This window comes from Bombina bombina, chromosome 12, assembly GCF_027579735.1.
Source record: "Bombina bombina isolate aBomBom1 chromosome 12, aBomBom1.pri, whole genome shotgun sequence".
In the NCBI taxonomy this organism is placed as follows: Eukaryota; Metazoa; Chordata; class Amphibia; order Anura; family Bombinatoridae; genus Bombina; species Bombina bombina.
In genome coordinates, this window is record NC_069510.1 from 120,871,795 (window position 1) to 120,898,626 (window position 26,832).

Sequence of the window (26,832 nt, forward strand, 5' to 3'; positions counted from 1 at the left end):
GAAGAAGCAGCCAAATTGGCCGATGAACATTATGACTCCCGTCTTCACGAACCCAGAGAGGTTTACCGTGCACCCCCTCGTGCTGAATTTCGAGCCCCGGTGCCCGCAGGGCCCGCCCGACACTCAGGACCACCCAATAACAGCTCTGAGCGTCCCAGACCGACTTGCCACCGATGCAAGCAACCAGGGCATTTCATGGCTAGCTGCCCCCTTAATACGCACCAGACACCCAGGAATTACAATTACCCCTCTGGGGCATATCGTCCGGCCCGGACCCTCTGTGTTAACCAAGAGGCCCCTATGGAGGAATATTTGGGGCCGCTTCACGAGGCGGACCCTGTATATGCTGCCTCAGATAACCGCCAGCACCATCGGCAGAAGGTATGGCTCGAGGGGCGATCTACCGAGGGATTGAGAGACACAGGGGCTACTATCACGCTGGTACAGAGTCATTTGGTGCCGGAGCACAAGCGATCTGGACAGACTGTGGCCGTTAGAGTGGCGGGGGGGGATGTGTACAAAATTCCAACAGCTAAAGTGCATCTTGATTGGGGAGCGGGAAAGGGGGCTGTGAACGTGGGCATAATGGATAATTTACCTGCCGAAGTACTACTGGGCAATGATTTGGGCCCCATGACTTCTGCCTATGCTCCAGTATGCAACAACGAGGCGGACCCAGTGACTACACGGGCCCAAGCCCGGACGGAGCGAGAACTCTCACCAGTGCGGGAGACACAGGTAAGACCTACCCCGACATTGCCTGACATGTTAGGCCCCATACCCTGGGACACCCCAGATGCTTTCGAGACAGAGTCTAAGACTGACCCGACCTTACAAAAGTACCGGGAACGAGCAGAGACCGGAGGGGGCGGGGCAGATAATGAAACATTCTTATGGGAAAAAGGGAAACTATACCGCTGGACAGAGAAAAGGGGACAGCGTAGGCGACAGCTGGTAGTGCCCCACAAATACCGTCAAGAAATCCTCAAGATAGGCCATGACATCCCCTTAGCAGGCCACCTAGCTGTAACCCGTACCCTACACCGCATTACTCACACGTTCTTTTGGCCAGGGGTACACGCCGACGTTAGAACTTACTGTAACACCTGCGATGTGTGTCAACGAGTAGGAAGGCGAGGCGATCACCCTAAAGCCCATCTAGTAAATATGCCCATTGTAGAGGAACCCTTCAGCCGGGTTGCTATTGACCTAGTGGGACCACTGGCTACCCCTAGTCCCTCCGGTAAGCGCTACATTCTTACCGTAGTGGACTACGCTACCAGGTACCCAGAGGCTGTCGCCCTATCCAACATACAAGCGGATACGGTAGCGAATGCACTAGTACAGGTGTTCTCCCGGGTAGGATTTCCAAAAGAAATCCTATCCGACCGAGGCACCCAATTTACGGCTGAATTGACCCAACAACTCTGGCAGGTTTGCAAAATTAAGTCCCTCCTGAGCTCCCCATACCACCCCCAGACGAACGGGCTGTGTGAGAGGTTCAATGGGACCCTCAAGCAAATGCTCAAGACGTTCACTCAGGAATACCGAGACTGGGAACGCTTCCTGCCGCACCTCCTTTTTGCTTATCGGGAGGTGCCCCAGGAAACGACAGGGTTCTCTCCCTTCGAGTTGCTCTACGGAAGAAAGGTACGGGGACCCCTAAACCTGATCCGGGAGCACTGGGAGGGAGAGATGGAGACTGACGGTGTCCCCATTGTGCCATACGTGCTGGAACTCAGGGACCGAATGGAGCAATTAGCCAAATCCGTGCGGGCTAATCTCCAGTCGGCCCAGAGAAGACAGAAAGTATGGTACGATCGGGGGGCCCGAAAGAGAATCTTTACCATAGGACAAAAGGTGTTAGTACTTAAGCCGGTGAAGACAGACAAATTGCAGGCGTCCTGGCAGGGCCCCTACCAGATCGTAGAGAAAAGGGGAGACACCACTTATGTGATAGCTAGCTGCCACGACAACAATCTTAGAAAGACATTCCATGTAAACATGCTCAAGGAATATTTTGAGCGACCAGAGAACGTGACGGCCATATGTTGTTCCCCTCAGGAAGGCCCCGACAGTCTACCCATTCCAGACCTATTAGAAAAGAGTCTCCCCACAGGTATAGTGGCTCAGGTTCAGATAGGAGACCGACTTAGCCCCACTGAAAGGGAGCAGCTCAACCAACTCCTACAGTCCAAACACCTCACCTTCTCCCCGAAGCCAGGGTACACTACTTTAACCACCCACCAGGTAGATACTCCGGGACAAGCTCCCTTGCGCCAGGCTCCGTACCGAATCCCCGAAGCAGTTAGGATAGGAATGAAGAAGGAGATCGATGAGATGCTCCAACTCGGGGTAATTGAGCCCTCCGATAGTCCCTGGGCCTCCCCAGTTGTCTTGGTGCCCAAGAAAGATGGGACCACCCGGTTCTGCGTAGACTATCGGAGGCTCAATGAAAAGACCGTGACGGACGCTTACCCTATGCCCAGGGTAGACGAGCTACTCGATCGTATAGCCAGGGGAAATTACCTGACCACTATTGACCTCTGCAAAGGTTACTGGCAGATTCCCCTGGCCCCGGAGGCTATCCCCAAGTCGGCATTCGTCACCCCATTCGGCTTATATCAGTTTAGGGTAATGCCGTTTGGGATGAAGAATGCCCCAGCTACATTCCAGCGCTTGGTGGATAGGCTCCTGGATGGCTTCCAGAGTTTTGCTTGCGCCTACCTGGACGACATAGCGATCCACAGTGAGTCATGGGAGGACCACTTAGCTCACATAGGAATGGTTCTGGATCAGATCCGGGCTGCTGGCCTGACTCTGAAGCCAGAAAAATGCCACTTTGGGATGGCCGAGGTACAGTACCTGGGTCACCGGGTGGGGTGTGGAAAGCAGCGACCAGAGCCGGCCAAGATAGAAGCTGTCGCCAATTGGCCCACCCCCATCACTAAGACTCAGGTCCTAGCCTTCCTGGGCACGGCAGGGTACTATAGACGGTTCGTACCAGACTACAGCACACTTGCCAAACCCCTGACTGACTTGACCAAGAAGAACTTACCTCGACAGGTCCTGTGGTCTCCCCACTGTGAAACGGCTTTCCAGGCTCTCAAAAATGCTCTAATTAACGCTCCTGTCTTGGCGGCTCCAGCCCTTAACAAACGTTTTATCGTCCACACAGATGCTTCCATGTTCGGGCTGGGAGCCGTCCTCAGCCAAGTAGGCGAAGATGGAGGGGAGCATCCAGTTGCCTACATCAGCCGGAAGCTCCTGCCCCGCGAAGTCAGCTATGCAGCGGTCGAAAAGGAGTGTTTGGCTTTGGTGTGGGCATTAAAGAAATTGACTCCCTATTTATATGGGCAGGAGTTCACTCTGGTCACCGACCATAACCCGTTGGTGTGGCTGAACCGGGTCTCTGGAGATAATGGCAGGCTATTACGTTGGAGTTTATCGTTGCAACCCTTCAATTTCACCATTACTTACAGACCTGGGAAACAGAATGGCAACGCCGACGGGTTGTCCAGACAAACCGACCTCAGCCCCGCATAACCAGCGGTCTGGACAGCCTTAGTCTGCCCCGAAAAGGGGTCAGACCGTGTCTGCCAGAGTGTTCCACAGAAAGGGAGCACTGTTACAGAAGCATTAGTTATTTTGTTGTGAAGAAACTTATTTCCCAGCAGCAATGCCTGAACCAGCCAAGCCAGCGCCTAAGAAGGGCTCCAAGAAAACTGTAACAAGTATCATTTCATAAAGGGTTAACTCTGTTCAGTTTTGAGAAAACTATTTTCTGAGGCAGGTTTCCTAGCATATTGTGTACTGTAATTAAGTTTGTGATAAGCATTCACTGCTAGGTGATAAGAAGGACTCAATTGTTTTCTTGTGTGTACTTGTTATCTGCGGTGGCCTGTCCAAGGGCTTTGTCTAAATGTGTGATGGGGGATTTTATGCTTCCCCCCCTGGGAGTGCCCTGTGTGCATGTAACCTAAATAAAAAGCAGGCTGGGCATCCCAGTCCTCAGTTCTTGGTTGTCCCTCAATCGCAGCGTTGACTCGTTTTTGTGGGCAGAAGGGTATCCTAGCTGTACTACAGCTAAGGGGGATTATTCTACATTTGCGAGACTCATATAGAATACTATGGAAAGCAGTTTCTCCCCTCTTCAGCAATAGGAATCCAGGCTACTAAGCGGTCCATCTCTCAGCGAGACTAAGGGTAACCGTAACAATAGCTTAATATCTAGGTAATGCATAGGCTCAAACGGAGCCTGTTGAAGAACTTTAAGAACAAGGTTAAGACTCCAGGGAGGAGTAACAGGTTTGAACACAGGCCTGATTCTGACTAAGGCCTGACAAAAAGATTGCACGTCCGGTATATCCGCCAGACGTTTATGTAACAAAATAGACAAGGCAGATATTTGACTTTTCAAAGAACTTGCTGATAACCCTTTCTCCAAACCCTCTTGGAGAAAAGACAAAATTCTAGGAATTCGAACTCTGCTCCAAGAGTAGCCTCTGGATTCACACCAATGCAGATATTTACGCCATATCTTGTAGTAAATCTTTCTGGTAACAGGCTTCCGAGCCTGAATCATGATCTCAATGACCACACTTAGATAAAACCACGCTTAGATAAAATTAAGCGTTCAATCTCCAAGCAGTTAGCTTCAGAGAAACTAGATTTGGGTGAAGGAAGGGTCCTTGAAGTAGAAGGTCCTTCTTCAGTGGAAGTCTCCAAGGAGGAAGAGATGCATACCAGATCCTGTGAGGCCACGCCGGTGCAATGAAGATTACCGACGCCCTCTTCCTGTTTGATTCGGGCAATGACCCGAGGAAGGAGAGCGAACAGAGGAAATAGGTATGCGAGACTGAAATTCCATGGGACCGCCAGCGCATCTATCAGTACAGCCTGAGGATCCCTCGACCTTGACCCGTACCTTGGGAGCTTGGCATTCTAACGAGATGCCATGAGATCCAGATCTGGCTGTCGCCATTTGTGAATCAAGCTGGAAAACACTTCCGGATGGAGTTCCCACTCCCCCGGGTGGAAGGTCTGTCTGCTCAGAAGATCCGCTTCCCAATTGTCCACTCCTGGAATGTGGATCGCAGATAGACAGCAGTTGTGGGTTTCCGCCCACCAAATAATCTTGGCTACCTCTGTCATGGCCAAGGAACTCCGAGTTCCCCCCTGATGGTTGATGTAAGCCACTGAAGTTATGTTGTCTGACTGGAACCTGATAAACCAGGCCGAAGCTAACTGAGGCCAGGCCAGGCGAGCATTGAAGATTGCCCTCAGCTCCAGAATGTTAATGGGGAGAACAGACTTCTCCCGAGTCCATGTCCCCTGAGCCTTTAGGGAGCCCCAGACTGCTCCCCATCCCAGCAGGCTGGGGTCCGTTGTCACAATCACCCAGGAGGGTCTGAGATAGCAGGTTCCCTCGAAGAGATGATCCAGAGACACCCACCAAAGAAGAGAATCTCTTGTTGCCTGATCTAGCTGTAATCGCGGAGACAGATCCGCATAATCAATGGAAGCTTCCACGGAGGCTGGGATGACATGTCCACCAGATCAGCATACCAAGTCCTGCGAGGCCACGCAGGGGCGATGAGTATCACTGATGCCCTCTCCTGTTTGACTCGAGCAATCACCCGGGGAAGTATAAAAAATGGAGGGAACACATAAGCTAGGCTGAAGGACCAAGGCCCTGCCAAGGAATCTATCAGCTCGACCTGGGGATCCCTGGACCTGGACCCGTATCTCGGAAGCTTGGCATTCTGACGAGATGCCATGAGATCCAACTCTGGCCTGCCCCATCTGAGAATCAGGTCGGCAAATACCTCCGGATGGAGTTCCCACTCTCCAGGATGAAATGTCTGTCTGCTCAGAAAATCTGCTTCCCAGTTTTCCACCCCTGGGATGTAGATCGCGGACAGATGGCAAGAGTGAGACTCCGACCACTGTATTATCCTGGTTACTTCTGTAATCGCTAAGGAACTTCTTGTTCCCCCCTGATGATAAATGTAGGCCACCAAGCCTGAAGCGCATTGAATATTGCTCTCAATTCTAGAATATTGATGGGAAGGAGAGACTCCGCCTGAGTCCAGACCCCCTGAGCCCTTAGGGAATTCCAGACTGCACTGGCATCCGTTGTCACTATCACCCATGAGGGTCTGCGAAAGCACGTCCCCTGGGATAGATGATCCAGCGACAACCACCATAGAAGAGAGTCCCTTGTCTACTGATCCAGATGTATTTGAGGAGACAAATTTGTATAATCTCCATTCCACTGTCTGAGCATGTTCAGTTGCAGAGGCCTGAGATGAAACTGAGCAAATGGAATGATGTCCATTGCCGCTACCATCAACCCAATTACCTCCATGCACTGAGCCACTGACGGCCGAGGATTGGTCTGAAGGGCTCGGCATGTGTTCAGAATCTTTAATTTTCTGACCTCTGTCAAAAATATTTTCATGGATAGAGTCGATTAGAGTTCCCAAGAAAGGAACCCTTGTCTGTGGAACCAGAGAACTCTTCTCCAGATTTACCTTCCACCCATGAGTCCTCAGGAAGGACAGAACAATGTCGGTATGAGACTTTGTGAGCTGATAAGACGACACCTGGATCAGAATATCGTCCAGATAAGGCACCACTGCAATGCCCCGCGGTCTCAGAACCACTAGCAGCGACCCCAGAACCTTTGTGAAAATTCTGGGTGCCGTGGCTAGACCAAAAGGAAGAGCCACGAACTGAAAATGTTTGTCCAGAAAGGCAAACCTCAGGAACTTGTGATGATCTCTGTGGATAGGAACATGAAGTTATGCATCCTTGAGATCCACTGAAGTCATAAATTGACCCTCCTGGATCAATGGAAGAATGGTACGAATAGTTTCCATCTTGAAAGACGGAACTCTGAGAAACTTGTTTAGACTCTTGAGATCTAAGATAGGTTTGAAAGTTCCCTCTTTTTTGGGAACTACAAACAGATTTGAATAAAACCCCTGTCCCTGTTCCTGTATTGGAACGGGACAAATTACTCCCATGGAGGATAGGTCTCTTACACAAAGTAAGAACGCCTCTCTCTTTATCTGGTCTACAGACAATAGAGAAAGAAGGAATCTTCCTCTGGGGGAAGAATTTTTGAATTCCAGTTTGTATCCCTCAGATACTATATCTATTGCCCAAGGATCTTGGACGTCTCTCATCCAAGGCTGGACGAAAAATGATAGTCTGCCCCCCACTAGATCCGGTCACGGATCGGGGGCCGCCCCTTCATGCTGACTTAGTGGCAGCAACAGGTTTTTTGGGTTGTTTGCCCTTGTTCCAAGCCTGGTTGGGCTGCCACGTGGACTTGGGTTGAGAATAGCCCCCCTCCTGCTTAGAGGAAGGGGGAGAGGGAGTTCCCTTGAAATTTTGAAAGGAATGAAAATTACTCTGTCGACCCCTCTGTTTGGATTTCTTATCCTGAGGGAGGAGGTGACCCTTACCTCCCGTGATGTCAGAAATAATTTCTTTCAAGTCAGGAACATACAAGGTCTTACCCTTGTAAGGGATAGCCAAAAGCTTAGTTTTGGATGACACATCGGCAGACCAGGACTTCAGCCACAAGGCCCTACGTGCTAAGATGGAAAATCCTGAGCTCTTAGCCACCAATTTAGTAATTTGCAGCGAAGCATCTGTCACAAAAGAATTAGCCAGCTTAAGGGCTTTAATTATGTCCTGTATCTCTTCCAAAGGAGTCTCAGTTTTAAGGGACTCCTCCAGAGCATCAAACCAATAAGAAGCCGCTGTGGTAACCGTGACGATGCAGGCTGCCGGTTGTAAAAGTAACCCTTGATGAACATAAATTTTTTTAAGAAGACCCTCTAATTTCTTATCCATAGGGTCCTTAAAAGCACAACTATCCTCAATAGGGATAGTAGTTCGTTTAGCCAAAGTGGAAATAGCACCTTCCACCTTAGGCACTGTCTGCCAAGAAGTCCTGATAGAATCCGCTATGGGATACATCTTCCTGAAAACGCGAGAAGGAGAGAATGGTATACCTGGACTCTCCCATTCCTTAGCAATAATTTCCGAAGTTCTCTTGGGAACTGGAAAAACATCTGAATAAGAAGGGACTTCTAGATATCTGTCCAACTTACTCAATTTTTCTGGAGGGACCACGATTGAATCGCAGTCATCCAGAGTCACCAAAATCTCCTTCAATAGCAGGCGGAGGTGTTCCAGTTTAAACCGGAAAGAAATTACTTCTGAATCCGTCGGTAGCAGGGCACTATCCGATTCAGAAAGCTCCCCTTCAGATAGGGGCTCCAATTCTGATCCCTGTAAAGGCATTTCTGACCTCGCAATTAAAGCATCCGAAGTCGTATTAGCCACGAGGTCGTCCTTCCTCCTACGTTTGCCTTGCAGGACGGGAAAGGCAGACAACGCTTCAGAAAGAGTAGAGGACATAACAGTTGCTAGGTCCTTTAGAGTAAATGCAGGTGAAACTGCAGAGGTACTGGACTGTGCCTGGGTAGGCGTTAGGGACTGTGACGCTTGGGGAGAAAGATGTGGCATACCCTGATTCTCATCGTTAGAACCTTGAGAAGCATCCGCCTTATTTAAATCTGTATCAAAAAACATTTGCTCCCTAAATAGTAAAGCCCTCTCAGTACACGAGAGGCAAAAAGTAATGGGAGGTTCCACATGTGCAGTCAAACATAATGAACATGTAACAGTCATATCCATGTTAGCATAAGTAGTAGACTTGATCTTGCCCAGCAACTAATGTGTTAATAAACAGCTCTAATAAAAAGGGCAGCTGTAATGTTAACAGTTGATCATCAAATGACAGATGATACCCAAATTAAGTTAAATTAACATGAAGACATCAGAGGGAAATAAAAAAACAAAATTTATGCTTACCTGATAAATTCCTTTCTCCTGTAGTGTAGTCAGTCCACGGGTCATCCATTACTTATGGGATTATTACTCCTCCCTAACAGGAAGTGCAAGAGGATCACCCAAGCAGAGCTGCTATATAGCTCCTCCCCCCTACGTCATATCCAGTAATTCGACCAAAACCAAACGAGAAAGGAGAAACTATAGGGTGCAGTGGCGACTGGAGTATAATTTAAAATTTAGGCCTGCCATAGAAACAGGGCGGGCCGTGGACTGACTACACTACAGGTGAAAGGAATGTATCAGGTAAGCATAAATTTTGTTTTCTCCTGTTAAGTGTAGTCAGTCCACGGGTCATCCATTACTTATGGGATACCAATACCAAAGCTAAAAGTACACGGATGACGGGAGGGACAGGCAGGATCTTTATACGGAAGGAACCACTGCCTGAAGAACCTTTCTCCCAAAAACAGCCTCCGAAGAAGCAAAAGTGTCTAATTTGTAAAATTTGGAAAAAGTGTGAAGTGAAGACCAAGTCGCAGCCTTGCAAATCTGTTCAACAGAGGCCTCATTTTTAAAGGCCCAAGTGGAAGCCACAGCTCTGGTAGAATGAGCTGTAATTCTTTCAGGAGGCTGCTGTCCAGCAGTCTCATAGGCTAAACGTATTATACTACGAAGCCAGAAGGAGAGAGAGGTAGCCGAAGCCTTTTGACCTCTCCTCTGTCCAGAATAGACGACAAACAGGGAAGAAGTTTGTCGAAAATCTTTAGTTGCCTGCAAATAAAATTTCAGGGCACGGACAACGTCCAGATTGTGCAGAAGTCGTTCCTTCTTTGAGGAAGGATTAGGGCACAATGAAGGAACAACAATCTCTTGATTGATATTCCTGTTAGTGACTACCTTAGGTAAGAACCCAGGTTTAGTACGCAGAACTACTTTGTCTGAATGGAAAATCAGATAAGGAGAATCACAATGTAAGGCAGATAACTCAGAGACTCTTCGAGCCGAGGAAATAGCCATTAAAAACAGAACTTTCCAAGATAACAGCTTGATATCAATAGAATGAAGGGGTTCAAACGGAACACCCTGTAAAACGTTAAGAACTAAGTTTAAGCTCCATGGTGGAGCAACAGTTTTAAACACAGGCTTAATCCTGGCCAAAGCCTGACAAAAAGCCTGAACGTCTGGAACTTCTGACAGACGTTTGTGTAAAAGGATGGACAAAGCTGAGATCTGTCCCTTTAACGAACTAGCGGATAAACCCTTTTCTAAACCTTCTTGTAGAAAAGACAATATCCTAGGAATCCTAACCTTACTCCATGAGTAACTCTTGGATTCGCACCAATGCAAGTATTTGCGCCATATTTTATGGTAAATTTTCCTGGTAACAGGCTTTCTAGCCTGTATCAAGGTATCAATCACTGACTCCGAGAATCCACGCTTTGATAGAATCAAGCGTTCAATCTCCATGCAGTCAGCCTCAGAGAAATTAGATTTGGATGTTTGAAAGGACCCTGCACCAGAAGGTCCTGTCTCAGAGGTAGAGACCATGGTGGACAGGACGACATGTCCACTAGGTCTGCATACCAAGTCCTGCGTGGCCACGCAGGCGCTATTAGAATCACCGATGCTCTCTCCTGTTTGATCCTGGCAATCAATCGAGGAAGCATCGGAAATGGTGGAAACACATAAGCCATGTTGAAGACCCAAGGTGCTGTCAGAGCATCTATCAGAACCGCTCCCGGGTCTCTGGACCTGGATCCGTAACAAGGAAGTTTGGCGTTCTGGCGAGACGCCATGAGATCCAGATCTGGTTTGCCCCAACGTCGAAGAATTTGGGCAAAGACCTCCGGATGAAGTTCCCACTCCCCCGGATGAAAAGTCTGGCGACTCAGATAATCCGCTTCCCAGTTCTCCACGCCTGGGATGTGGATCGCTGATAGGTGGCAAGAGTGAGACTCTGCCCAGTGAATTATCTTTCAGACTTCCATCATTGCTAGGGAACTCCTTGTCCCTCCCTGATGGTTGATGTAAGCCACAGTCGTGATATTGTCCGACTGAAATCTGATGAACCTCAGAGTTGCTAACTGAGGCCAAGCCAGAAGGGCATTGAAAACTGCTCTTAATTCCAGAATATTTATGGGAAGGAGACTCTCCTCCTGAGTCCAAGATCCCTGAGTCTTCAGGGAATTCCAGACAGCGCCCCAACCTATCAGGCTGGCGTCTGTTGTTACAATCGTCCAATCTGGCCTGCTGAAGGGCATCCCCTTGGATAGGTGTGGCCGAGAGAGCCACCATAGAAGAGAATTTCTGGTCTCTTGATCCAGATTCAGCATAGGGGACAAATCTGAGTAATCCCCATTCCACTGACTTAGCATGCACAATTGCAGTGGTCTGAGATGCAGGCGTGCAAAGGGTACTATGTCCATTGCCGCTACCATTAAGCCGATTACCTCCATGCATTGAGCCACTGACGGGTGTGGAATGGAATGAAGGGCCCGGCAAGCATTTAGAAGTTTTGTTAACCTGACCTCTGTCAGATAAATCTTCATTTCTACAGAATCTATAAGAGACCCTAAGAAGGGAACTCTTGTGAGTGGCAATAGAGAACTCTTTTCTTCGTTCACTTTCCACCCATGTGACCTTAGAAATGCCAGTACAAACTCTGTATGAGACTTGGCAGTTTGGAAACTTGACGCTTGTACCAGAATGTCGTCTAGGTACGGAGCTACCGATATTCCTCGCGGTCTTAGTACCGCCAGAAGAGAACCCAGAACCTTTGTAAAGATTCTTGGAGCAGTAGCTAACCCGAAGGGAAGAGCTACAAACTGGTAATGCCTGTCTAAGAAGGCAAACCTTAGATACCGGGAAATGATCTTTGTGAATCGGTATGTGAAGGTAGGCATCTTTTAAATCCACTGTGGTCATGTACTGACCCTTTTGGATCATGGGTAAGATTGTCCGAATAGTTTCCATTTTGAACGATGGAACTCTTAGGAATTTGTTTAGGATCTTTAAATCCAAGATTGGTCTGAAGGTTCCTTCTTTCTTGGGAACCACAAACAGATTTGAGTAAAACCCTTGTCCGTGTTCCGACCGCGGAACCGGGTGGATCACTCCCATTAGTAAAAGATCTTGTACACAGCGTAGAAACGCCTCTTTCTTTATCTGGTTTGTTGACAACCTTGAAAGATGAAATCTCCCTTTTGGAGGAGAAGTTTTGAAGTCCAGAAGATATCCCTGAGATATGATCTCCAACGCCCAGGGATCCTGGACATCTCTTGCCCAAGCCTGGGCGAAGAGAGAAAGTCTGCCCCCTACTAGATCCGTTTCCGGATTGGGGGCCCTCACTTCATGCTGTCTTAGGGGCAGCAGCAGGTTTTCTGGCCTGCTTGCCCTTGTTCCAGGTCTGGTTAGGTTTCCAGACCTGTCTGTAGCGAGCAACAGTTCCTTCCTGTTTCGGAGCAGAGGAAGTTGATGCTGCTCCTGCCTTGAAGTTACGAAAGGCACGAAAATTAGACTGTCTAGCCCTTGGTTTGGCTCTGTCTTGAGGCAGGGCATGGCCCTTACCTCCAGTAATGTCAGCGATAATTTCTTTCAAACCGGGCCCGAATAATGTCTGCCCTTTGAAAGGTATGTTAAGCGATTTAGAAGTCACATCAGCTGACCAGGATTTTAGCCACAGCGCTCTGCGCGCCTGAATGGCGAATCCGGAATTCTTAGCCGTAAGTTTAGTTAAATGTACTACGGCATCAGAAATAAATGAATTAGCTAGCTTAAGGGCTTTAAGCTTGTGTGTAATCTCATCCAATGGAGCTGTGTCAAGAGTCTCTTCCAGAGACTCAAACCAGAATGCCGCCGCAGCCGTGACAGGCGCAATGCATGCAAGGGGTTGCAATATAAAACCTTGTTGAACAAACATTTTCTTAAGGTAACCCTCTAACTTTTTATCCATTGGATCTGAAAAGGCACAGCTATCCTCCACCGGGATAGTGGTACGCTTAGCTAAAGTAGAAACTGCTCCCTCCACCTTAGGGACCGTTTGCCATAAGTCTCGTGTGGTGGCATCTATTGGAAACATCTTTCTGAATATAGGAGGGGGTGAGAAAGGCACACCGGGTCTATCCCACTCCTTGTTAACAATTTCAGTAAGTCTTTTAGGTATAGGAAAAACGTCAGTACACGTCGGTACCGCAAAATATTTATCCAACCTACATATTTTCTCTGGGATTGCAATCGTGTTACAATCATTCAGAGCCGCTAACACCTCCCCTAGTAATACACGGAGGTTCTCAAGCTTAAATTTAAAATTTGAAATGTCTGAATCCAGTTTATTTGGATCAGATCCGTCACCCACAGAATGAAGTTCTCCGTCTTCATGTTCTGCAAATTGTGACGCAGTATCAGACAAGGCCCTAGCATTATCAGCGCACTCTGTTCTCACCCCAGAGTGGTCTCGTTTACCCCTAAGTTCTGGCAATTTAGATAAAACTTCAGTCATAACATTAGCCATGTCTTGTAAAGTGATTTGTAATGGCCGCCCTGATGTACTTGGCGTTACAATATCACGCATCTCCTGAGCGGGAGATGCAGGTACTGACACGTGAGGCAAGTTAGTCGGCATAACTTTCCCCTCGTTGTCTGGTGAATTTTCCTTAACATGTACAGATTGGCTTTTATTTAAAGTAGCATCAATGCAATTAGTACATAAATTTCTATTGGGCTCCACATTGGCCTTTGAACATATTGCACAAAGAGATTCCTCTGTGTCAGACATGTTTAAACAAACTAGCAATTAGACTAGCAAGCTTGGAAAATACTTTTCAAATGAATTTACAAGCAATATAAAAAACGTTACTGTGTCTTTAAGAAGCACACAAAAAAACTGTCACATTGGGATAACAATGAACCGGTTTAGTTATAGCAATTAATTTTTCACATGAAATGCATTAATTTAGCAAAGGATTGCCCCATTAGCAAATGGATTATTAACCCCTTAATACCAAAAAACGAATAACAAATAAAATATATATACGTTTTTATCACAGTCAAAGCACAGTCTCACAGGTCTGCTGTGAGTGATTACCTCCCTCAAACTAGTTTTGGAGACCCCTGAGCTCTGTAGAGACGTCCTGGATCATGCAGGGAGAATAAGGAAGACTGTGACTGAATTATTAATGCGTAGTAAAAGCGCCAAAATAGGCCCCTCCCACTCATAATACAGCAGTGGGGAAGCTCAGTAAACTGATTTTATTCAAAATAAACGACAGCCAAGTGGAAAATAATGCCCATACATTTTTCACCAAGTACCTCAGATAGAAAAACGATTAACCTGCCAGTAAACGTTTTAAATATATGAAATGATAATAAAAGCCTGTTGCTAGTCGCTATCCCTGCAGAAAGGCTATAAGTTATATGTATACAGTATTTTCTTAGTGAAGTGCCATTCCCCAGAAATACTTTAGTGCCAACATACATACATAACAGCCTGATACCAGTTGCTACTACTGCATTTAAGGCTGTACTTACATTATATTGGTATTAGCAGTATTTTCTCAGTTAATTCCATTCCTTAGAAAATAATATACTGCAACATACCTCTTTGCAGGTGAACCCTGCCCGCTGTCCCCTGTTCTGAAGTTACCTCGCTCCTCAGAATGGCCGAGAACAGCAAATGGATCTTAGTTACGTCCGCTAAGATCATACACAAACTCAGGTAGATTCTTCTTCTAATACTGCCTGAGAAGAAACAACACACTCCGGTGCTGTTTAAAACAACAAACTTTTGATTGAAGAAATAAAAACTAAATTTAGTAACCACACTCCTCTCACACATCCTATCTATTAGTTAGGTGCAAGAGAATGACTGGATATGACGTAGGGGGGAGGAGCTATATAGCAGCTCTGCTTGGGTGATCCTCTTGCACTTCCTGTTAGGGAGGAGTAATAATCCCATAAGTAATGGATGACCCGTGGACTGACTACACTTAACAGGAGAAATACGATCAAGTATATTGCTTAGAAAAAAAGCGGATCGTTAAACTAGCCTCTGCCGCCTCAACAGCTCTGCTGAGGCGCCTACCTGCCCCCTCGAAGTTGTCTCCGCTTTTCACACACACTGCCTAAGACCGTTTGCTCTAAAACATAAGACCATACGGTCCCAGCAGAGAAGAAGCTCCAATCACACTCTCATCTGTTGCAGCAATCCGGAAATGAAGTAACGCGGCATCCAGAGCGCGGGAGAAAAACCCCGCCCTTCGTGGGCATCACTAAGTCCCCACGTCATAGAGATTGGGCCTTCAAGAACCGCGAGCCGTATGTCGCTGCATCGTAGTGAAACGTCCATGCGGTCTAAGTACACTGAAGCCTCACACATCTTTCTAAGAGGCGCATATATTAAAAATCAAGCGGTTTGCAAGTGACATCCAAACACCGGGTTCACACAAACACCGGAGGCAAGCTCCGCTTTTAGGCAGACATAATAAACTAATCCCCCAGCGTCAGCCCAGTCTATAAGCGCTCCCACATACATAAATGTGTCCTGAGCGTTCCAAACTATCCACCCCCACCACATCCTCCTTAACCCTTGAATGGAGGTCTTGGGTAAAAATAGGGGCTTACAGACAGAAGGTAGCAGCGACTCCTGAGTTAAGTCTGTCCCAGAAAAAAAGAGCTGCACATACCTTGTTGCTGATCGACAGCATGAATCGTCCCACAGCTACAAAGAAGTCCTCATTATCTTCTTGACATTCTGTGGAGACATACAGGGCCTTAGTTAGAATGTCTAAGACCATTTTGAGAAGGGCAGCATACAGTACGGGAGGCGCAGTGAGAAATGAATCCCACCAGTTCCCAATGCCTTAAAGCCACCTGCAGCTCTGCTAACAAGAGGCTGACCAGGTCCTGGCTACACCCTGTAGTAAAATAGTACTCACTGGCACCATTTAAAAATGAAAAACTCTTGATTGAAGAAACTAAACTAAAACCTCACTTTACCTCTTCCTATTCTAACACAGACAAAGAGAATGACTGGGGTGGGAGGGAAGGGAGGAGCTATATATACAGCTCTGCTGTGGTGCTCTTTGCCTCCTCCTGTTGACCAGGAGGCAATATCTCATAAGTAAGGATGAAATCCGTGGACTCATCGTATCTTGTAAAAGAAAAAATATATATTTTGAAGTTATTCAGAAGTTTCTCTTCTAAATATAAAAGAGCAGCGATTAGACAGGTTTATTTTATTTTGTGTGCTTATACTGAAGTTACCATGACATATACAGACGTATTACTGCCCCTTACAAACCTGACAAAGGAAGAGTTAATCTGCATATGAACCTCAGTTGTTCCATAAATGTCCAGATCCCAGTAAGCACATTTACAAGCGCACTGAGGCGCACTTACCTTGTAAACTGCATCAGTGTGAGAGTCTGGAGTAATCCCTGTCCTCGCTATCAACGGATCATCGGTCTGACTTATGTCCCAAACCGCCACCTCTCCACTAAACAGTCCTCCTGCAGGGGAGTAAATAAAACATAGCATCAGTAACTGCCGGTCTTCCATATACACACAAATATTTGGGTAATATGTAGCTTAAGGTAGGATAGATATTAACTCTTAGGGTGTCAAAGTTGACCATAACCCAGCAAAGTAGTGTAATACAGTCAAGGGTTAACGCTAATCCTATGTACTATTCTGATCAATGCTAGCTTGGCACTAACATTCTAAATACAAATGCATTAGCATGAACACAGCGAAACGTAATCACAGTAAAGCCAAGATTTTATACACAGAACCTCCCAACTCCATAATGTAACCACCAGGTCTGCAAACTATAAAGGCGAGTGATTTGCAGTTTTCACTATTAAAAAAATTATTAAATTATTATTAAAAAAAAGTTATTTGTGCTTAACAAATAAATTATTTTCTTTAATGATGGCGAGAGTCCACAACAACAGTTAAAGTGACAGTCTAGTCCAAAATAAACTTTCCTGATTCAGATAGAGAATGTAATTTTAAACAATTTTCCAATTTACTTTTATCACCAATTTTATCAACCACTAGAGGGTGTTAGTTCATGTGTGTCATATAGATAACACTGTGCTCACGCACGTGGAGTTCCAGGGAGCCAGCTCTGATTGGCTAAAATGGATGTCTGTCAAAAGAACTGAAATAAGGGGGCAGCTTGCAGAGGCTTAGATAAAAGATAATTACAGAGGTAAAAAGTGTATTAATTATAACTGTGTTGGTTATGCAAAACTAGGGAATGGGTAATAAAAGGATCATCTATCTTTTTTTATTTTCAAAAGAGCTTTATTTAGATCAAATGAGCATACACGTCATGAATTGAATGTACAAAACATACATTGAGAGTGTTACATTCATATGTCATATATTACAACTTTAGCACATAAGATCACTCTCTTTAAATCAGTGCACTTCTTGTTTGGTCCCAATATTAACTGTGAAGACCTCTCTTGGGTCTTTAACAAAATCACTACTAAACTATATTGGGCGTATATAGGAATAGGGTTTGATAGGGAAACTGAGGGAAAGTGAAGTAAAAAGTTATGTTATTCTAGGTGATGTGGAATAGATATATATTTGGCCAAAATTGAACAGACTCAAACTAGAATTAAAACTAAAACTAGGTTACTTATAGGAAGCACTTTGTGCTTGTTATAAATTGGATGAAAGTTATCTGTGGGGAATATAAAGAATGTAAATGGGTATACTTGGAAATAGACACGTGCATGGCGAAAAAATTCGGTTCGGATCGATTCAGAATTTTTCGAAGTTCGGTTCGGATCTATTCGAATTCTGAAAATTTTTAATCGATTCGTTTCGGATTCATTCGGATTCGAAGAAATTCGGCTGGATTCGGTTCGATTCGGAAATTCGGTAAGTGTTAGGTGGGATTAGACTAGTATTATGTACTGTATATTAGGTGTAACCCATAGCAGAGTGATATAACCTAATATACTGTACAATACTAGTGTAATCCATGGCCATCCGAATTTACCAAATAAATCCAAAGTAATTCGGATTTATTCGCGAAATTCAACAGTATTTTAATTCGGAAATTCGGTTCGATCCGTATCGCCGACTTTTCCGAATTTCCGAATCGAACCGAACCGAATTGCACATATCTACTTGGAAATATATTGTTATATCTAGGGTTATGAGACAAGGGTAGTATAATTAATCTTCAAGGTATTTCTCATTAATCAGCATTCTATATTAGAGTGATGTCAATATCTAGCTGATATGAGAGTATAAAAGTATAAGCACGGAATTGGGGAGATTTATTTATTCCATTAGGATAGATACAGAACAGTTATGCATTAAGCTGTTTTATTTTTTATCAATGCTCTGAGATAAAGTGTTAATGCCCTCTAATGTGTATGACAGAATATAAGTAACTCATATTTTAAAATAAGGTTTTACACAGCTTGGGGGTTAAATTAAGGCACAAGTTGTCTACTCTGCCCTTTATAGGCCCCGGCCGCAGGCCACATGAAAGGGGTTATGTATAATTCAAACCGCCAAGCATTATTTATCTGCTATGATGCATTAAACATTGAAAATATCATTAGAGGAAACAACATCACTCTCTATGCACTTATTAAACAGCTGAGAATTTTAACCTTTATCTACATAGGGTATTATATATATTTAAACAATATAGAAATTGATAACTAGAATTATTTATTCCCTTATCATTATTTCCAGACATGTTGTGAAGCTTACATACCCATTGTTATTAACTTGTTAGGCAAACAAAGAAAGACTAAACTTAAAACACTTCAGAACCAAAAATCAACTCAAGATTTAGCATATACGTACTGAATTTAACTTTATTTTTTTGAGTGTGGCTTTAGCTGGATGTCTTTATTATCAGTCCCCAGATTTTCCCTGTCGGCTAGCATCAATCATTGTAAAGTCTAGGAAGTTTCTTTGTGAGGACTGGATATGGCGTGTTATATAAGTCAATAGTCCCACCTGTGAATCCGGTTTCGTTGTTTGCACGGGTTGTCGGCATCGTGTTGTTATGCCTATTGTAGAAGTCGCTACTTTGGGCGCCATGTTCTTTAAAAATTGTCCTCCATTTTGTTGCAATTCGGCCCAGCGATATCGGTTGACCGGGAGCCCCCAACATGCTCCTTTGGGAGCGCAGTTTGCACTGGGATCTGGTCTGTCTGCTGAGACCGATTTGGGATTTTAACTGGTGCCAATGTTTGAGTTGTGGTGTTAGTCAGGAAGTGTCCTCCGTTGTCGAGGTGCATAAGAACTAGACTTGCAGTTTTATCAGGTATGCTACCCGGATCAGATATAGACACCGTTATCTGATGAGGCTTTCCATGGCGAGGAATGTAGCTTTGTGGTTTTGCAGGGTTCTTGTGATGATCTGTGTTCGTTGTTATAAAAGCTGTAGGGTTGGCGCCATTTTGATTGTCAGCATCAGGGGATCTTTCCCGGCAAGTGTTTAGTGTACTGCTAGTGCAGATTTTCTTTATCATATGGTGCTTTTTCAAGAAGTATCTCTATGATTCTTTCCAGCCTTTCAAAAGGTGATGCGGAGTGGGTTTGTGATTCCATTTCTCCTGTGTAGGCTATAAATGAATATGAAGCGTATAGATTTTGCATGCAGCTCTTCCCCTCTTCGGTTGTGTGATTTTCCGTATATTTTAATTATAAGGATGAGGATGCAGTGTAACCTTACTGTTGTTTTGATATGTTCGATTAGGGCTGAACTTTGCAATTGTATAGTAAGCAAATTACTGGGATATAACTATAGGATGCCTCCTATAATCGGCGGATTAGTTAGAGATCGATTGGAGCGCAAGAGAATTGAGACCACTCAGTATCACTGTTCGGACACGCCCCACTATCTATCTTTTTAAATAATAAAAAAAATCTGGTTTAGACTATCCCTTTAAGGCAGGTATGTTCCTTATCAGGCACTGCAGCATGCAGACGTTTCCTGCCAAAAGCAGCCCTGTAGAGCGATACACGTTAAAGTCGTAGAATTTTGTAAAATGATGTTATGAATACCAAGAAGTCTCATTTCTGAAGGCTCAAGAAATTGCAACTGCTCTAGTGAAATGAACAGAAATGCACTCACTGGGAGTCTTCCCAACAACCAGGTACCCTATATAAATCAAGCGTCTAGTGTAACTGATGTAGCTTTCTGACCCTTACGAGGTCCAGAAAAAATAATGAAGAAAAAAAAAAAAATCCTATGTGGCTTCAACATAGAATTTCAAGATTCTCACAACATCCAGGCTGTAAAGAAGTCGTAACTACATTAGGAAGAAAAGAACAGCCTCATCCTGATGAAAAATCAGGAAAGGAGGATTGAAGAAATGGTCAGGAGAAAGAGAACCATCCAGGATAACAGTTGAAATTCTAAACCACCCATGGGTTCAAATGGAAGAGCTTGAAATACCTTCAAATCCATCTTAACATAAAATAGAGGAGAAACTGATTGAATTGATGGTCTGATCCTCAAATTTAGTGTTTAGAGATCCTAATGCAAGAAAGGTGCTTGAGAAATAAGTTCCTTTCTGAGAGGAAGGCTCCAAGGCAGGCACATGGACATTTGGATCAGATCTGCATACCAAGTCCTGCAAGGCCAACCCAGGGTAATCAGAATTACTGAAACTTGTTCTTCCTCCTAATTGTTCACTCACGGAATATGACATTTCTTTCATTGAGAGGGAACAGAGAGTTCCATCCTGGTGATTGATATACTGTATGCTACTGATGTGACATTGGGGCCGATTTACCATCTGTCGGACGGACATCGCTGAATTGTTGAACTGCTTGTGCAATGCCGCCCCCTGTAGATTCAGGGTGTCAATCAGAAACAGGAATATTGGGGCCGATACAAGGCTTGTTAAATCTGCCCCATTGTCTGATTGAAGGAGAAAAAAGGATTCTTGCCTGAGGTTGGGCCAACTCTGAAGGCCCTTGAAGATTGCACAGAGTTCTAGAATGTTTATTGGTAACCCCACATCCAGAGGCAAAACAGCTGAAGAATTGCTTTACTACAGAGATTCCCTGAGCTTTCTCCAGTCAGTAATACTCCTAGAACCTTTGTAAAAACTCCTGGCATCCTACTATGCAATAATGAAAAGGTTGGTGTAAAACCCCTGGATATGCTCCATCCTAAAATTAAAGGACACTTCTTCAGTCACTGCTTCAGTGGTAAAGTCCTGAGTTTCTAAAATCCATATTCAGAGGAAGAAACAATATATTCAGAAGTAACCTTCTTCTCTGGGGGATATTTATTAGGGTCACTAAAGGCATGTGGTGGATCTCCTTCTGCCCCTTACATGCATCTGAGTTTAAGTGCTAGAGGCACAACAGCCATCAAGTCAGTAATAGAAAAGTGGATGTATTATTAAAACTTGGGAGAAAATTTCTTAGAAACTCATTGGGTATAGACTTGGTAGGCTGTAGACCCCTAAACACTATAATTTAAATGAAGTGTTGCTATACCCCGTCTAGTGTTAGACATTGACTCAGCACGAGATACACTAATGAGCAGAGGGGGGGGGGACACAAGAGCATCCTTACATAACAAACATAACTGTAGAGTTTATTTAACAGTGGATCACCTTCCAGAGGGTCAGTGTATTGCCCAGAGACTTAAGCTGCACCGGTTTGCTCTATTATTAATTATGAAGAAAACAGTAAGGATAGATGCTGAATATCGGAGACAAATGGGAGCACATAAATAGTATAAAGACACACAAATACTGAATTCCAGATGGGTTAAACAAATATAATACTAGGACAATGTACAACTGATATCCAGTAAGGGTTCCGATAATTGCATCGATTGGTCGCCAATGAACAGGGAGCGGCATAACACAAGCATTTTCCTAGAAATGCTTGTGCAATGTTAAATACGCTGTTGGCATTTTGCGAAGTCGAGCAGACAGCGAATTATGTCAGTTCGACTATTAATAAATCGACCTCCATTATGAGGACATGCTACATTATTAGAGACTGTAGGTTGTAATTAATGTGCAAACACTCTGGACTCCCAGTCAACATACTGTACATTCCCATACTTGTGAAACATCAGCTTGCCAAGAACTCCTGTGTATCCTTAGGTGAACAATTTCATTGACTTATGTTGCACAATTATCCCTCGAAAAGGATAAGATTACAAGTGAAGCGTTTTTTTGTGCGAGATTTCTAGTGTAAATTGCACTCATGTGAAACTGCTACCGTGAGTATATTGAAAGCATCGGAGCGTTTGTTTTACAAGTAAAAAGTTAAGTTTTCCCACTCAAGCGTTTGTATTACTTGAGCGCTACTTACCAGAGCTGAAAGTAAACCGTGACTCCCATTGTGAAGTTACCAGAAACCTACTAATTGCACTTTATACAAATCACTAATACAATAACCATTCAGCAGGAATATCCCTTAAAGGGACAGTATACACTCATTTTCATATAACTGCATGTAATAGACACTACTATAAAGAATAAGATGCACAGATACTGATATAAAAATCCAGTATAAAACAGTTTAAAAACTTACTTAGAAGCTGTCAGTTTGGCTCTGTTGAAAAGGCAGCTGGAAAGCCCACTGCAAGTGGCAAATAAGACACTCCCCCTCCCCCCTCCCCCTTCTTTTGCATATGAAAAGACCCTTTACACAAACAGGAGCAAGCTGGAGAAGGTAGCTGACGGTATTCTCATAAAACTTTGGGGCTTGGTTAGGAGTCTGAAACTCAGAGCAATGCTATTTAAAAATAAGCAAAACTAAACATTTATTTAAAAAAAAACCTTTATGGGCTATATAAATAGATCATCTACAAAACATTATGCAAAGAAAAAAATGAGTGTATAATGTCCCTTTAAGTGTTTACATCAATACCATTGTACAGTGTGAAAGGACAATAGCAATTTACATGTGTGAAATTAACCATTTCACTTCCAAAAGATTAATTAAATTTGTAATGTTTATTATACTTTTTTTTTTTTTTACTGTTTAAAATAAATAAATAAGTGGGACGTGTCTCAACAGCGATCTAAAGTGGTCGCACTTTCCAGAGCTCCAATGGAAACTCTACTAATCCGTTGATTACAGGAGTAATCCTACAGCCATCCCACTCACATTATACCCAGCACGGTTTCATTACATCCTTGTGATACACATGTTTAATATTACGCTGTATTTTTTAAACTGAAGCAAGGAATCAGACTTAAGAGGCCTAGCGCAGCGGCACATAGTAGGCGACGCTACCCCCTTGGGATTCCGAGGTATTTTGCTACAACTGTTCACACATCTCTCTGCACAGATCTATTAGTTATTGATCACAACAATCAAATACAAAAGAAGGGAAGAAAATCTGTCACAAAACGGGAACATGATGCAAAAAAGCAATCAAATTAGCCAAAATTGAAAATGAAAGATTAATGGCAAAGGATTCTAAGTCTAACCCTAAAAGGTTTTTTAAGTACATAAATTGCAAAAAATCTAAGAAAGACAATATAGGTACATTAAAATGCGTGGAGGATAGCATGATTAACAGTGACAGGGAGAAGGCTGAGATACTAAACCAGTTATTTTCTTCAGTATACACAAGAGAGGAACCAATGGGAGATACTTTGAAACAAACTAGAGCATACAAGCCCATACCATTAACTGGGTTATCTCTAAAGGATATCAGGAAAAAAATGGGATAATACTAAGGTAAATAAAACGCCAGGCCCAGATCGAATACACCCAAGGATTTTACAGGAATTTAGCACTGTTATATACAAACTTCTACTACTTTTCAAGACTGGCGTAAAGCTGATGTGGCGCCACTTTTAAAAAAGGGAAGCAGGGCTGATCCAGAAAGCTATAGGCCAGTTAATCTGACATTGATAGTGGGGAAGATACTTGAAGGGATTATATTGATCAGTATATTTGTTTAAACAAGATTAGGAGTTCAAATCAGCATGGTTTTATGAGAAATAGATCATGTTTAACTAATCTAGTATTCCAATGTTGAAGGTATACAGCACTTTAGTATCCAGTGGTGCACGGTGTAGGGGGACAGCTGCAATCTCCCCTGGTCATCAGAAATACTCTTGTAGTAACACCAGCACCAATATCTTGGTATAAACTTTTATTTGGTTACATAAAAAACAGCGACGTTTCGTGGCAAACCCACTTAATCATGCTAATTGTATAACACTATTCACACTTCTTTTAAACCTCTTTTAGCGCCAAAAAGGCTTCAGTGTGGGTGTCATCACACCCCCTAGTGGATACAAGATAATGTACAATGTATATACAAATTAAAAACAATGTAACTGACTAAACAAATTATCGGATGTGCAACAATGTGTTATGACTTTTTTAACTATGGCAATGTTTACATCTCTTGTTGTATCCATAGTAAACAATTGTTTAGTCAGTTACATTGTTTTTAATTTGTATATACATTGTACATTATCTTGTACAATTACACCCTCTGTAACCTGACGTGATCACTGAAATACATCTTGATTGGAGAATATGACCATATATTGCTGGGAATAAAAGCACTTTTTAATTTGCTAATCTAATCAGTACTTGTTAGACATAATCTGACATAGGAAGCTCATGTTTACATTAAGCAAATACAGGTAGCCCTCAGTTTACGCCGGGGTTAGGTTCCAGAAGGAATGGTTGTAAATTGAAACCGTTGTAAATTGAAACCCAGTTTATAATGTAAGTCAATGAGAAGTGAGGGAGATAGGTTCCAGGCCCCTCTCAAAATTGTCATAAGTAACACCCAATACATTAATTTAAAGCTTTGAAATGAAGACTTTAAATGCTAAACAGCATTATAAACCTAATAAAATAATCACACAACAAAGAATATATAATTAAACTAAGTTAAATGAACAAAACCATTTGCTAAACAGCATTATAAACCTAATACAATAATCACACAACACAGACTTCACTTGCATTTTTCTGCAAACAGTTCTTTCTATGCATTTCAATCTGGACTGATTTATAGACAGGAAGATCTTGTTCCTTTGAAATCTGCTTGATAGCTCAGGTCTGGTTAAACTGATTAATTTCAGCTTGCTTGGCTTTGCTGCAACACAAGCGGACAGCTCCACCTACTGGCTATTTTAATAAATGCACTGCTTCTCAATGCTTTTCAATAGCAGTCACATGACTGGAAAAAAGGTTGTTATTCTGAAACGGTGTAAATTGAACAGTTGTAAAACGAGGGCCACCTGTATTAGAAATAAAGAGACACAGTGACACGTACCAGCTACAAGTGACGGCTGGGAGGGGTGAAAGGCGACACACATAACTGAACTAGGGACATCTATTATGACATCGGGGCGATTTGGGTTTAAGCCTCTCCGATCCAAATTCCAGGTACAGATGTAGGATTTTTCTGTGCTCCAGTCTCCGTCACCCATCCTAAAAGTGTTAAATAATCAGATGAACAAATAGTGCAGGGTCCTCAGCTGGAATATAAACAAATATATCTGCGTATGATTTAACCCCTTAATGACCACATCACTTTTCCATTTTCTGTCCGTTTGGGACCAAGGCTATTTTTACATTTTTGAGGTGTTTGTGTTTAGCTGTAATTTTCCTCTTACTCATTTACTGTACCCACACATATTATATACCGTTTTTCTCGCCATTAAATGGACTTTCTAAAGATACCATTATTTTCATCATATCTTATAATTTACTATAAAAAAAAATATAAAATATGAGGAAAAAATGGAAAAAAACACACTTTTTCTAACTTTGACCCCCAAAATCTGTTACACATCTACAACCACCAAAAAACACCCATGCTAAATAGTTTCTAAATGTTGTCCTGAGTTTAGAAATACCCAATGTTTACATGTTCTTTGCTTTTTTTGTAAACTATAGGGCCATAAATACAAGTTTATTTCCAAACCATTTCTTTTCAAAATTAGCGATAGTTACATTAGAGCACAGATATCTTTCAGGAATCTCTGAATATCCATTGACATGTATATATTTTTTTTTAGTAGACAACCCAAAGTATTGATCTAGGCCCATTTTGGTATATTTCATGCCACCATTTCACCGCCAAATGCAATCAAATAGAAAAAATTGTTCACTTTTTACAAATTTTTTCACAAACTTTTGGTTTCTAACTTAAATTATTTACAAACAGCTTGTGCAATTATGGCATAAATGGTTGTAAATTCTTCTCTGGGATCCCCTTTGTTCAGAAATAGCAGACATATATGACTTTGGTGTTGCTTTTTGGTAATTAGAAGGCCGCTAAATGCCACTGCGCACCACACGTGTATTATGCCCAGCAGTGAAGGGGTTAATTAGGGAGCATGTAGGGAGCTTTTTGGGGTAGTTTTAGCTTTAGTGTAGTGTAGTAGACAACCCCAAGTATTGATCTAGGCCAATTTTGGTATATTTCATGCCACCATTTCACCGCTAAATGCGATCAAATTAAAAGAAACGTTAATTTTTTCTCAATTTTAGGTTTCTCACTGAAATTATTTACAAACACCTTCTGCAATTATGGCACAAATGGTTGTAAATGCTTCTCTGGGATCCCCTTTGTTCAGAAATAGCAGACATATATGGCTTTGGCATTGCTTTTTGGTAATTAGAAGGCCTCTAAATGCCGCTGCGCATCACACGTGTATTATGGCTAGCAGTGAAGGGGTTAATTATGTAGCTTGTAGGGAGCTTGCAGGGTTAATTTTAGCTTTAGTGTAGAGCTCAGCCTCCCACCTGAAACATCAGACCCTCTGATCCCTCCCAAACAGCTCTCTTCCCTCCCCCACCCCACAATTGTCCCCGCCATCTTAAGTACTGGCAGAAACTCTGCCAGTACTAAAATAAAAGGTATTTGGCCCTTTTTTTTTTAAAAAAAAAAAGCATATTTACATATGCTGATGTGTAGGATCCCCCCTTAGACCCCAACCTCACTGATCCCCCACC

General features: G+C 43.4%; 1 protein-coding gene across 2 annotated transcripts in view; it reads right to left on the reverse strand.

The window, feature by feature from the left end:
* The window catches only part of DYNC2I2 (dynein 2 intermediate chain 2), a 108,809-nt gene that overhangs the window by 24,987 nt on the left and 56,990 nt on the right, over positions 1-26,832 (reverse strand). For both annotated transcript variants that reach the window (XM_053696107.1, XM_053696108.1), the window contains exons 4-5: positions 25,145-25,302; positions 16,270-16,379 (exon numbers count right to left, since the gene is read on the reverse strand). In XM_053696107.1, the coding sequence (XP_053552082.1) occupies positions 16,270-16,379; positions 25,145-25,302 (268 nt within the window). The remainder of the gene's footprint in view (positions 1-16,269; positions 16,380-25,144; positions 25,303-26,832) is intronic.